This window comes from Alternaria atra (assembly GCF_907166805.1).
Source record: "Alternaria atra isolate CS162 genome assembly, contig: 23, whole genome shotgun sequence".
Taxonomy (NCBI): domain Eukaryota; kingdom Fungi; phylum Ascomycota; class Dothideomycetes; order Pleosporales; family Pleosporaceae; genus Alternaria; species Alternaria atra.
The window spans coordinates 3471607-3485536 of NW_025091321.1; the positions used below are offsets into that span (position 1 = coordinate 3471607).

The 13930-nt window shown below is 51.3% G+C and overlaps 3 protein-coding genes across 3 annotated transcripts; 1 reads left to right on the forward strand and 2 right to left on the reverse strand.

The window, feature by feature from the left end:
- Window positions 1–291: 291 nt before the first annotated feature.
- ALTATR162_LOCUS4708 (uncharacterized protein) lies at window positions 292–672 on the reverse strand (the record flags this gene model as incomplete). Its single annotated transcript, XM_043312323.1, has 1 exon — window positions 292–672. The coding sequence occupies one exon, from the start codon at window positions 670–672 to the stop codon at window positions 292–294; it is 381 nt and encodes a 126-aa protein (XP_043168258.1).
- Window positions 673–2905: 2233 nt separating this feature from the next.
- On the reverse strand, window positions 2906–9633 carry ALTATR162_LOCUS4709 (uncharacterized protein; the record flags this gene model as incomplete). The annotated part of the gene is made up of 7 exons (XM_043312324.1): window positions 2906–3841; window positions 3889–4655; window positions 4703–5375; window positions 5422–6358; window positions 6409–6535; window positions 6588–6888; window positions 6940–9633. 7 exons carry the CDS (start codon window positions 9631–9633, stop codon window positions 2906–2908), a joined length of 6435 nt encoding a protein of 2144 aa, XP_043168259.1.
- Window positions 9634–10816: 1183 nt separating this feature from the next.
- Window positions 10817–13502, forward strand: ALTATR162_LOCUS4710 (uncharacterized protein; the record flags this gene model as incomplete). Its single annotated transcript, XM_043312325.1, has 5 exons — window positions 10817–10981; window positions 11059–11156; window positions 11207–11420; window positions 11468–12319; window positions 12366–13502. 5 exons carry the CDS (start codon window positions 10817–10819, stop codon window positions 13500–13502), a joined length of 2466 nt encoding a protein of 821 aa, XP_043168260.1.
- Between the last annotated feature and the right edge of the window lie 428 nt (window positions 13503–13930).

The window sequence follows — 13930 nt, forward strand, 5'->3', positions numbered from 1 at the left end:
GCACGTGTAGCAAAGTATGAAGTCATATTCGGAGAACATCTGATCATATCATAGCCTCCATGATAAAGAACCCAACCAAAGCCCCAGTCCAATCCAGTCCATTGGGGTATAAGAAAGGCACCAATCCAACATCCCCAAAGGCGGGAAATGTACAAAGAAACCCAGAACTGACGCCACTGCCCCTCCCCCCGTTGCCGTGATAAACCATCTAAGTGAAAAAGCAAGAATGGTAAACGCCCATTAAACTTTCATAAACGCATGCGCATGAACATCAACGACGATCAATCAACTCTAGCACTTGCCATCGAGAACCTCGAAGATACCGACGACGTGGACTTCGCTTGCACCGCGGCCCATGCTGGGTCGTGGCTCGAGGACGTCGAGTTCTTGCTCGAAGAGGTGCTTCTCCTCTTCCATTTCGAATTCGTAGACGCTGGGCTTGCGGCGAACAGCGAGTAGTTGCCTAATAGATGAGCCTGAGGAGCGATAACTGTGTGGCGAAGAGTTGCGGGTTAGAGGTGTAGTGCTTGAGGAGATGATGGATGATGGTGAGGCGGAGCGCATTGAGTTGCGGGTAGGGCTGAAGGCGGTCTTGAGACGGCGGAGGGATCCGGATGTGCTTCGGAGAGGAGTGAAGGACTGGAAGCGGTTGGTGCGGCTTGGGGAAGGCATTTTGGCTGTTGAGTTGGTTTGAAGAGGTGGTAGTGGAAAGTAGGTTGGTAATTAGGTTGAAGTTGTGATGTAGGTGTGTTTGCTTCTTCGCCGATGATTGATATGATGTAACCTCCCGTTGATTGAGTGGGTGAAGTTTGTTGAGTCCGATAAGGCAAGTCGATGTGGAGAGATCCAGCTGTCCTTACGGAGGGTAATGTAAGGAATGTGGTTGGGATTGGGGTACGTCAACGAATGTTGAATCTGAGGATCGGCTTGCGAATCAGAAGGGATGACGTGTAATGCAGCGGGTGTGCGGAGAGGCGAGAGCTCAACAAAAGTCTCGTGATGTAGACCAGCTTCGAGTAAATTGCGGCAGTGCCGAAGGGAGATCAACTCTGTTCAAAGGTATATATGGATGGAGAGTTTGGTCAAAGAACAGAAGGCGCGCACAAATACACGTAAAAGCGAAGGTAAAGGGATGAAGAAGGAAGTTCACAGAGGTATTCCTGTTCGAAAAACAGCAGACTCGGGGATCCTTAAGCTGCGTGTCGCATGTGCTCTGTGCCAGTGCGTGTTACGTCCCAGAGCTAAAACCTTGGACAGTCGGAGCAGCGGCATCCCTGTCAGGAACGCGTGAATTGAGGGGTCGAGCCTCGTTTGATCACCGGTCTAGAAACAAGCGAGCGGGAGACGTCCTGTGCCATTGATTGTGCCGCGGAATGATTGCATGGCTTCATTTCACATAGGCCTGCAATCGATAAGAGATTAGATGACGATGCGCAGAGACAGGATCATCCTCACTCATCATGGAGAATCGCTGAATGCCCGACTTATTGGCAGCTTCACGAGAAATTGTGAGGGCTGCTGTAACTATTCTTACGTCGGCGAAGCTAGTCTATGTTTTTGTTGACGTTGTTGTTGTTGCTTTTCTGCGCGACGCGTTCTGCACATGTCCGCGTGCTGTCATCCACACTGGCGTTCTGCATCATCGTCAGGGTGGTCCACCAGCACGTCCAAGCCACAAACTTGTTGAGTAGGCACGAGGATCGGAGAGGTTTCCGCTCGCCATAGACCTGGAGCCGGTCAAGCCGTACCCAGTTCGGCCAGTTCAGACGCAACCACCCTGGCTGTTGTTTCCTACGTGCATCCCGCCAGCCATAAGAAGGCATTACCCAGCACATGAAGCTCGCAATGTCTCCATGCTCAAGCGGCCTGTCTCGAGACCTGGTGCTGCGTGTGTGATGCAAGAATCTGCAACAGGCGAGCGTATCCGAAAGTGGGATGGCCTAGTTCGCCGAGCTGTCTGACGGCAGACCAGTGTTTCAGATCCAGCGGACGTTCAACAGATGCAGGCGCGTTTTTGATGCTCCGGTGTGATGCTACAGAGTGGTGTGTCAACGTTGGAACTTGTAGTAGACGTACCAAAGATAGGTATGCATTGTGCTCACGGCTCTTGATGTGAGGGTGTCCGATGGGCACCACACTCCAGTGCACACGTAGCAGGAGCGATGAGCAGACCAACGTTTCAGTTACGTATGTAGCTTCTATCGACATGCGGGGCGATTGTATATACTAGTGCATTATGTTCGCGTGGCACTTGTTGGGTCTAGAAGAGTGGACGAAGAAGCTGAAAACAAGTTGTGATCTGGGAACGGAAGATACAACTAGCGTCTGCCACCTGAGCATGTTCACGCTGCATATGCTATCGGATCATTTTCCGTACCATGGTACGGTTGCGCGTTGGCAAGTGTGCTATCATAAGCACCTGGACAGGTTCACGATAAACGTTAAGTAGCGTACCACACATCTTATGCGCTATCCTAAGAACTAGCACGAACGGGTCTTGTATCCGTCATTTAAAAGTCATCAGAGTGGTGAGAATAGGCACCAGCAGGGGAGAAGTAAAGCTTTGTAATAGGGAATATCTAAGGTGATTTGACCAATCGCTCAACGCCGACGCTATGCAATGCCAAAAGTTAACTCCGCCACCGACATTACACCAGTATAAGCACTATCCCTATACCCATCCAACCCATTAGCACCATACCAGCGTTGCGTGTCGGGTTGATGCCAGCCGCATATGTATCCAATCATTCCAGACGTTCATGCAACAGGCTTCGTGTCGTACGCCACCCTGAACCATCCAATTCTGGCTCGACCCATTACCGAAGCCGTACCAAGCCATTTTGATCGACGTGATTGACACCCGCCATGCATGTCCCCGGCGGTCATGTACAAATCGCATCGGACGCTAACTGCGCCTTCGTTGAGTGAAACTCCTCCTAATCGATTCACCCCATGCCGAGTTATCAAGCACTTCCAAAACATCTGCTGCACTAACTGCGCTATTCCCACGGCTACGACTATTCGCTTGCCCGGGATCGACTTCGAGAGGACTGGGTGGCCGACTAAGTGCCGACGCAAACTGCCATTCTGGTTGCTCGTCGCCAGACGGAGAGAAGGGAGATGGCTGTGGACTTGCCCGTGTAGGTGAACCTGTTGGTGTTTGTTGTATTGAGTTGGACCTGCTTCGGGTGCGGTCGTAAGGGAAGGCTGGTGGCGAGGTAGACGTGCCAGCCGAGTTGCGAGGGGAGGGTGCGTAGAGATCTTGGGGTGAGAAGAGAGGACTGGGAGGTCCAGAAGATTGACCTCGCTGAGCGTCTGTGATGTCTTCGTCGTCGATAAAGATCTCGGGAACGGTGAACTGCGGGATCGCTGTCATACGTCCCTGCTTCTTTTGGTCCATGGCGCGGCGGAAGCGCCGTGCCCAGTATAGTGTGTCGAAGAAACCTACGACCACGTTGCGACGGACAGCTTCTTGAACTCTTTGTAGGCGAGCTCTGCGCCTCAAGAACTCCTCTAGTCTTAAGCTCTTGTTGTCGTTGATGACCTTGTGGTGAGCCAAGATCATCAGCAGGGAAGAGAACTGGATGCCCCTATCAGGGTCGCTTGACACGAGCACTTCCTCATAGAAAATGTTCATGCGTTGTCGTCTGCGCCGTATTTCCGCGATTGGTAGCTGTGCGAGACGACGGTTCAGTTTGTCAAGATCGATCTCTTTGGTCGGTTCACGGCCTGATACTGGGAGGTTGGATTCCCTCCGAGGTGCTACTCCACACTCTTCGATCAAGGAACCGACGGTGAAATCGCCATCGTAGATGCGCATCTCAAACACACCAGAGAGTTCCTATCGCTGTTAGTTTCGTGCTTTGATATGAATGTTCGTAAACCTACACCCAGGAGCCTTGGAAACACATCTCTTGAGATGTAGCCTGTCCCGTTAGGATCAAACTCTGCCCAAGCTTGTTTGAAGCGACGAATCTCTTCTCGGCTGATGACGGACAACCCGCTGCTTCGTTGATACACATAACTGAAACTTTCGTATATCAACGAAACAAACAAGTTGACGAAGATATACATGCTCAGGATGTTCCAGGTGATGAATAGAGCTCGCGCCCATTCGGGGCTGCCGCAGTCGCTGTTGAAATACCTGTCGCCCACCGTGCAGTAAGGTTTGTCGACGTTGGCGTAGTCCTCCATGAACTCGTTCCAACCCTCACCACCACTCGTTACAAAAAGGAAAACGAGTGCTTTGGGTACAGTCCGGAAGTTGACGTTTCCAGTTTCATTGGCGCCAAACCTGGTGAGACCGAAGGTTTGTGTAAGGGCAATAGCGTATACCAAGAACAGGACGAACCATGTGGCAAGAAGGTTGGCGATGGACGCAAGACTCGCTGCGGCAGTCTTGAACAGCTGGTCGAGCTGATTATTCCGAGGGATAAGCATAAGAGCGATGGATACGAGGAAGAGCTTGTGCAGTTGGACGAATATCCTAACATCCTCTTTCGCTAAGACAAGAATCGACGTAGCGAAAGTACCCGCAACCGAGAAGATTGAGTACACATCCCACGCACTTCTCCGGAAACGATGCCACGAAAGACCGATAATCCGGATGACAACATTCGCAATGAAGGTGATGGTAAGCGCAAGGAAGATGTAGTCTAGAACTGTTAGTCACAGCTTGTAGAGGGCGTGAGAGGAAACTTACCCCTAGCAGTCTCCCATGGTCCATACCCTGGATACCATTCCAAACAAAGCAGCAGAAGATGCAGTATCAGAACGCCAGTGATGGTTCTCTGCCAGGATCCGGTTTTAGTGACAGCTCTGCGGTAACACCACTCTTCCCAGCTCTCTCGTTGCTTGGTGGACGAAGGTCGTTTGGAGGGAGAGACTTGACGAAGGAGCTTCCGCAGTTCTAGCCAGGAGCGCTGGTCCGTCGTCAAGAAGGCGACTCCAGTTTGTTCCGTATAGTTGCGCATAAACACGGAAACAAATAACGTCAGGACGAAAACAGCGCCGAGCAAATTGAAGACGATGAAGTAGACAGAGTTGCCTTGAGACGCTCTGTCCTCTGGCTGAGTATAGACCCCAGTGATACTCATGGCAGTCCACATATTGTCTGTCCAGCCCTCTTGCGATACAATTTGGAACAAGATGAAGAGGGCATCTCCGAAGTTATCGAAATCGTAGTAAGGGTTGGCAGCTTGGCGTGGGGCTAAGACGTCCCAGCTAAATGGACTGCTGTTGTACTCTCCGACACAATCTCTCAGACTGGCGCCTCCAGGGAAGTCGCTGTCGTTGCAAGACTGTAGCTGGCCGACAAAGAGGTTCAGACCATAGATGGCAAAGGGGATCAACAAGCTCAATGACACAAAAGCAGCCTGCTCATGATTAGCCTCAAACATGTGTACCGTGGGATATGCTTACTGAGAAGAGCTTCCACCAACCGCGAACGATGAGCGCATGGAAGTGATTGCGTGCGCTATCGCTGATGTTGAGCAAACGCAAAGCCCTCAATGCTTTGAAGGCGCCTACGGTTCGAGTGACTTGGCCCTCGTTCAAGAACGATGTACCAACGTTGATCCAAAGAGTGATCAATACAATACCATCGATGAAACCCCAAGAGCCGCGAAAGTATGCGTTGGGCGTCCAAAAAAAGCCATCGGCGATCACCTTGATAAGCGCCTCAATACTGAAAAGGACAGCGAAGCCCATGTCTACCCACACGAACCAGTTTTTGACGCTGAATTCGTGGCTCATGAAGTACTCGCGTTGATACAGTGGCGTCGTAATACAAGCCAACAGTACCATGGCGATAATGGCAGCGTAGATGAATGCAGAGAATGCATACCAAACAGGAACAGATGGGGCGACTCCTTCAATACGGTCGCCACCACGGCCGGGGCCCACAATCCTCTGACATAGCTTGCGTATCGGGTTGCTGACTCGGAAGATGAACATGGAAACGTTGTAGTTTGGGTGGTTCCGCAGATACTCGCGTTGAGCCTTTTTTCTTCTCTCGGTAGCTGAGACAACTTCCTTTGCCATTGTTCTAGGATCTAGGTCCTCATACGCACGGCTAAAGTCCAGAGGAGCGTAGAAAGGATTGACTTCCCGGTGCACAATTCGGCGTTGGAATCGTTGCCAGATCGTGGACATAGTTCCGGACCCTACTATAGTCTTGGCTGGACGAATGCCAGGCCGAGGTTCTTCATCTTGCGGGCTCTCATTACCATCCCCCTCGTCAAGGAAGTCACGAACAACCGCATCTTTGAGTAGCATTTCTGTGGCGGCAGAACCATAGTCGAGTGGGTCTCTACGACGGGCCTGTCCAAGTTTGAAAATGGACGACAGAGATAGATTACTATGATATGTAAGCACATGTGTTATCAATGGTAAGAGAGGTCTACATACCCAGTGCCCGAGGTAAGACCGTCTTCCTTTTGTTGCAGGAAAGCTTTGACTTGCTGTAAACGCTTCTCATCCTCGGAAACATCGAAGTTCTCCTGAATGACAGCGATAAACATGTTCAAGACAATGACTAGTAAATGGTAAGCCCGCGTTCTTGAAATGAGTGTCCAATTTGTACTTACAATTAGCAAAGATGAACCACATGATACAAAAGGACGCTCCTATCCACGCTGTACCGAACGGCTTCTGATGAGCGGTAACGTTGTACAGGATACTGGTCCAATCTTCACTGGAGAATATCTGATACATTCCTAGGAAGGAGTTGTAGATGTCGAAAAACGGCACGCGGATCGTCTCTCCGTCATCTTGCTCAGGAATCTCACCACGGAACAGCTGAGAGGCAAAGATGGATGCCAGAAAAGTCAAAAGGAACACAAAGAGAATCAGGTTCAGTAGACCGCCCGCGTTTCCGAAAACGACCATCTGGTATGATTGTTAGCTGAGCTCTTTCCAATGGCAACAAGCAGAACCTACAATGAGGTCGCGTGTCATCGGCACAGCCAAGACAACGCGATAGACACGAAGAATCTGAAAGATCGATAACCAAGCGTAGGCTTTTCCATCGTGTGCATGCTTGATGGCTGGTATTTGTATGATGACTGTGATGACAGCGATCATGAGGTCGATAATATTCCGCCTGCCCTTGAAGAAATGTCTCCAGTCGACAATAATTCGTACGATGATCTCAACGAATAGGATGAATGTGACGATGATCTCTGTGGCATTGATGAAAGTGCGGCGAAAGTCGCTCATGTTGGCGCTTCTCATCATTTGGGCAACAAGGCCAAAAGCTATCACAAACACCCATACCCACAGAGTCTTGTCGTAAAGACGTTTGAGACCGCTGACGCGTTTCTTCTCGTCGCTGTTCTCGGCATCTTCCTCTTTGATCTCCACGCCAGTGAAAGCGCTAGTCTTGCTTTCTTCGCGGATGATCTGGAAGGAGGAGGTAATGACAGCGATCAAAAGAGATATGAGCCACAAACTCAGAATCAGCATTCCTACAATGAAGAAGAGTGAACTGATCAGGTAGTCTGTGTCGGCTACAGTGTAGAGCAAGTCAGACCAAGTGTTGGACGACATGATGACGAAAACAAGCTCAAGGGATTGAAGAATGTTGTCGAAACTTTTCGTGCCTGCAGAGGGATTATCGCCCTCAACACAGATGGAACCCTTCGGGCAAAGGAAACCTTTACCGTTATCAGGTCCAGGTGGCATACCCGGAGCAGGGATGTATCCTGTGGGATGGTGGCCTTCGATGTTCTGCAAGTGACCACCACAAAACTGGTTGTCGTTGGGAAATCTTTCTTGTGTCGCTGGATCTATCCACACACAGTTTCTCCTGAGACTTGATTTGAAACTCTGGACACCGACAATCGAGAAGAGAAGCCAGAAAAAGCCGATAAGGAATGCAACATTGACTAGCAAAGGCGCAGCCTTCTTCAAACTCCTGAGAATGACGGAGGTACCGCTGGTAAGGTTCAGAAGACGAATGATGCGCAAACAGCTCAACATATCGAAGACGAGAATGACCCGGCTATTATCGATGTTCCACAAGCCTAGGACAAAAGCGATCCAGTACGAAACGACGGCAATGAAGTCGGTTCGGTTGAAAGAATGTCTGAGATAGGCTCGATGTGCTAAGCGAGCACGTTGTTGCTGACGTGCATCGCCTACCCCAATGTCGGTGTGCATCTGTGCAGTTGTGAAGGTCCGAAGCACTGAAGGCTGGTGAGGATCCTGAGTGGGGTCGCTGTTGGTGCCACTTCGCCGCTGTGAAGGCTGCCGTTGAAGACCCCCAAATAACTGGTTTGCTTTGCTTATGACAGCCTCACGTAGGCCAACCTGTCGATTGATGGTACTGTACTCGACGGGGTTGATGATGAAACCAGATACAATTATGCGGACAATAACCTCTAATGTGTATATGATGAAAAGGCACATCAGAGCGTAGTCAATACCGTTGAATGTCGAGATCTCTTTGCTATGCCCGGCATTGTATTGCGCTTTGGTACGCGCATCTACTGCTAGAAGAATCGTCTGGATGACGATGAGCACGAGAAGCAGTGGCTCGGTGACTGAATGCACAAGCAGGTCGCAAAGCTTGATTCTCAGTTTGCTGTCGGCTGGGAAAATTCCCAGGCTCTTCCCTCGCAAAGGATTTGGAGGATGTTGCCATGATGCGCTTGGTGTTCTGGAGTAAACCACAGGTGATGGGGGCTTCTCAATTGGCGTGGATGGAACGGGTGAGGTAGGACCATCCGTGGAATATTCGGGCAATGTTGGAATTGACAGAGGAGGTGCAAGGCGTCCTTGGTGTGTGGTGGATTTCCGTTGTAGGGTTCGCTCGGCGACTTGGGAATCGTTGCTGACATTGACAACACGCTGGGACATATTCCGCATGATAGTCCCAGCCCTGTGTAAAGGCGACTCGAAATTGCCAGGCGATAACGAACGCTTCCTTCCTCTTGAGTCTCGCAAGTTGCCCGCCTCCGCCTGCCCAATATCGTCGCCATGCCGGGCTGTCGGCGATGCATCGCCTGGACTGAGGAAGCGCACACTCTGGAAACTGGATCGGTCTTGCTCAATCGGAGTAGTTGGAGCTGCGGCCCCGCTTATCGGTTGGAGATTGCGCGCATCCGTCAACCGAGCTGTGTCGTCGTAGGTGGGGGAGAAGTAGTCGTGGTCCTCCGAGGTTGATCTGTCCACGTATGGTTCGTGCGAATACGAGGTATCAATGTAGGATAATTGCGACGACCCCGGTGTAGGTATTGGCGGCGAGGTATTGCCTTGGAATTCCATGCCCATGCCAAATCCGATAGCAGCCTGGAATGCGCCTGCATCCAAGGGCGAGCCAGGCTCTTCCTCCTCCACCCTCCGTATGCCATTGTTCGCTGGGGCCAAATTGGTGTTTACCTGCGGGCGTTGAGCGAAGCGCGTAGGGCTGGGCGACACCTCTGCGATGGGCGAGTACTGAGAGTCCCGGAAATGCCCCCCTGTTGCTATCGCGCCTGTCTGTCTAAGCAGATTCCGTCCGCGATCGCTGAGGGTCCGCCTATGTTCTTGTGGCGCATGTTCGTCGAAGTCGTCGGGCGGGCGATTAAGGTCTTGCAGAGGTATTGACTGGTGGGTGTGATTTCGTCCGTGGTTGGGATCTGGGTAGGACATTGGGGCGTCCTGTCTGGTGTGCGGCGTTCAATCCAGCATCTGATCCAACTCAGCTCTCTTGGAATGCTATCGCGCAATCATGCAGGCTTCAAAGCAAAGGCAAGCGAGTGTCGTAGTGAAAGGAGCGATGGTAAAGGCAGTGGCGGGATAGGTAGGTCCGGCGCAGGCTTTCCAAGGCGCGTCTTGTATGTCTGGCAGGAAAGTGTTGGTTCGAAATGCGGGATGGATGCGGATTCCCAAGCACGGACAAGGGTCAATGAACGACAAGGATGCGCAGCTTAGACTAGGGCTGAGGTTTAATTTTAGTTTAACGTCCACTGTACCTGTCATGTTCGGCATGGGCTACTCCATCTTCACAGCAATATGCCTCTGCTATGACGAACGCGCTCTTGCTATAAAACTACATACACGGTATTTGCTCTACAAGCTAGACTATACTGCCATAAGCATAAGGGACCAACACAACCGCGGAAGATCCGAAACTGCTGACGGCTTACTATGCAACGTCTCTGGCCCCTAGCATGGAATCCTCCGGCAATGAGCCACACTTGGTGGAGTGCTGTGGCTTGTGCGTTTGCGTGGCTGACGCGGCCTGGCATCGTCAAGCGGGTCATCATGACCTATCCAAGACTTTTCCAAGGCTATGACCCTTATGATGTTGATTCGAGAGTGTGTTCGTACGGTGTCAACCGACAGACAGTTGTTTTATGTATCATTTCACGAAATGCTGATGCTCATAAGCCCGTATTTGTCCGGTAAGATGGGTGCGTTAAAGTTTATCATGGCAACTATCATAGTAAGCGACCTACATTCAGACCATGTATTCGAAATATTACTTCTATAGTTCTGCCTGTGTACTGAAATCAATAACGTTTCCTGCTGTCCTTCCAGGATGAGTGTACCATCTCTGCCAGTTGACATGTGCAAGGCTGGCACGATGCGGCCTTACCGGTTTGGGCTCTCCCCCGGGCTCGCCGACAATCGACGCGCGACATTCATCACTCACTTCACCAAAAAGGGACATCCGCACTCACATCATCGCCCTGACCCCGAGCCGACCGGCACAACGACAGCATACCCTATCGCCATCTAATAACGCGCATATTCTACCCATCAACTCTGACCTCCTACACCATATTCGCACGCTACTCGCACGCGTCGCCGCACGCGAGGCACCGCAGCCATGCCGTCTCGAAAACGCGCCGCCGAGGAAATGGAGGCTGAGGCGCCTGTTGAAGAGCCCAGTACATTGCAGAAACTGCGCAATATGTGGCAGTTCTCCAACTTGGCCCAGTACATCAGTCTATTTGGTGACGCGGTCAAAATCGACAAGGACTTTGACATCGAGGTACATGGCATTTGCGCCCAGCATCATAGGCCGGCGCGCACATATCTCATAGACATCAGGAGCTGACAACCGTATAGGAATTGGAGTCCGAATGTCTTAAACCACAGCCGTCCGACAAACTTGCACAAATTGGCTTAGCGCTGCTGAAGCACGTATCGTCACACAAAGGCTTGACGTAAGAGTTCACCATTGCGCATTACCTCGAAAGTGCTAACGCGATGACAGACCCGACATCTTTGATGAATACACCCGTCGACAGTATGTCGCGAAAGCGCCCGCTCGAAACCCCTTTGGCGAGGAAGAGGAACCCAACAAATTCCACGACTTCGACGTCTTCACCAAGATACGCGTGTTGCAACAATTATCTGTATGGACGCTCAACAATCCAAACACAATAAGAGAGAAGATGGGAGCGACGGATAGCGAGCAGACGCTCTGGGTAAGCATCGTATGGATTGGTCTAGGGCAATGACTAACATGCCGCAGCGTATGGAGCCCACAGGCTGGGACTCGCAAGAACGATCGCTCTTCGTTCTAGATGACAACCGCATGTACCGAATGACAGATCCACCACCACCTCCAGAACCTACGAAAGCCAAACCCAAAGCAAAGTCGAGGAAGTCAAAAGGATCGAGATCCAGCAAGCGACAGAAGGCATCTACTCCCGAGGCCGAAGAAGCCGTTGATGATGAGCAGGCAACAGAAGAACAACAGTCTCTGGAGACAGACAACGGTCTTGGTGGCAAGAAGTGGGAGTGCATCTGCGTCACCTTGGAAGATTATCAGGAGTACATGAACAGTATCCGGAAGAGTCGCGATCCCAACGAGAAGATACTGTACAAACGACTTCAGGAGGACGTTATGCCCGTCATGGAGGGGTTGGCGGAGGAGCAAGCGAAGAAGCAGGCTCGCAAGTTGAAGGAGTTGGAAAATATGCAAAAGCTTGCCACGGCAAAGCGCTCATCGCGAATCTCGTCGCGACTTGAAAAACAGAAAGAGGTTGAGGAGGCCGAAGCTGCAGAACGTAAGAGACAGGAAGAGCTTACAATGGCCAAGGCGGAGCAAGAGAAGCAGAAGAAGATGGAGGAAGCACAAGATTCTCGCAGGATGACTCGTGAGCAACGGCTGAAGGAGCGTGAGACGGCCAAGATTCTCAAAGAAGAGGAGCTGCGTAGATTGCAAGAGAACGAACAGAAGCTGGCTTCAAACAATGCCAGGCTCTCTGAGCGGCACCTGAAGGCCATGATGAAGAAGCACGAAAGTGATCTCAAAAGGCTTAACGAGGAAGAAGATTGGTTCTTTGACTGCGAAAAGTGCGGTACTTACGGCTCCAACCTAGTGAGTTCAACTGCATGAACATGTTTACTTCCGCTGACTCCAGTAGAACGACAATACGCCACAAATATCGTGTGAGAAGTGCAATGTCTGGCAACACATGAAGTGCCACGGCATCACAGAAGAACAGGCCGATGATTCGAAATTCGTATTTGTTTGCACTGCCTGCAAACGTAAAGAGGGAGAGGCGGACCAGCCGAAGCCTCCATCTCTCAAGTTACGGTTGACATCACAGTCACCATCTTCTCATAATCACGCAGAAGCAAATGGCGACGGACCCTCTATGCCAGCGCACCGATTTGACGGAGTACAACTACCAGCACCACAAGCTTTCCAGCCGCCTATGCATTCTGCACAGCCCTGGGTTGACGGCCCAAGTCTATCTCCACGGGGTCAAGCTCTGGGCCCGCCTGGCATACAAAGATCAGAAGCTGCCTATGGATCGCCGACAAAAGGCGCGAATGGTAGCATGTCATCACCGATACGAGCTCACTTCTCATCCCCTGGGCACAGAACTGGAAACGGTCATCCAACATCGTCACCTCCACCTTACAACCTCGAACGAATACCAAGCAGCCCGACCAAAGGCTTCCACATGCCACAACCACAGCAGAACGGCAGCTCTTTTGGAGGCCCGAATCCATTCAACTCCAACCCCTTCGGACCGCCACAACCGGAAGCACCGTATGTGCGAAGCTTCAGCCGTCCAGCGTCAGCAGCGGGCCCAGGCGGCTCGCCAGTAAAGCACTCTCCAGCAGCCTCCCCCCGGCCAGCCAACGGCCTACCACCCAGTTTCAACTTCAACAGCCCCCACTCTTCTTTCCCACCCAGCTCCGCCAACCGCCCATCCTTCTCCCCAACCAAACACAGTTCGCCCGCGCCCCTCCGAGCAAACATGTCATCACCGGCTCCGGCACCAATGCGCATAGCTCCGTCTCCTTCGTCCCAAATGCCCGCCCAGATGCTCCCAGACCCCATCCCAGCGCCACTGAAACACGACGGCATGCGACCAGTATCGAGTCATCAAATGTCCGAGACGCCCGTCTTCCCGCCTATCAAGAGCTTAGAGCCCCTTTCTAGCCCAACGATTCTTGATCCGCCTGTTAAGAAGTCAAGTCCGGCACCAGACAGGTTTCTTGATAGAATGAATGGTTTGAATGGGGTTGGGCATGGAAGCAGTCAGTAAGCCACTGATGCACTCCTTTGAGAAGCGAGAAGATCTTGCAATTTTTCTTTTGACAAAAGGCTGGCAGCTTCTAGCAACGGCAGCTATAGTTTCTGGCTCGTTTCCTTCTTTATTTGGCTTGGTTTCGTTTGCAGAGCACCTTGGTATAGTATACTTTGCTATCGTCCTTTTTCCTCTTAGCAACGTCGTGGCGTTTGGGTAAACAGATATAGATTGAGCCAGAGATTTCCCTCGGCCTGGTTCTGGTCTATCTCTTGCATAGTTGGGGGTAATGCGGGGGGCAGGATATGCTGACGGGCGATGTTTCTCCGGCAACGAAACATGGTGCATGCACGGAGTATTGTATTGACATTGATTTTAAGCGTGGTTCTTAGTTTGTTCAAAAGAGTTTGTATTATTAGATATACCACTGAATGGAAAATTGCAAT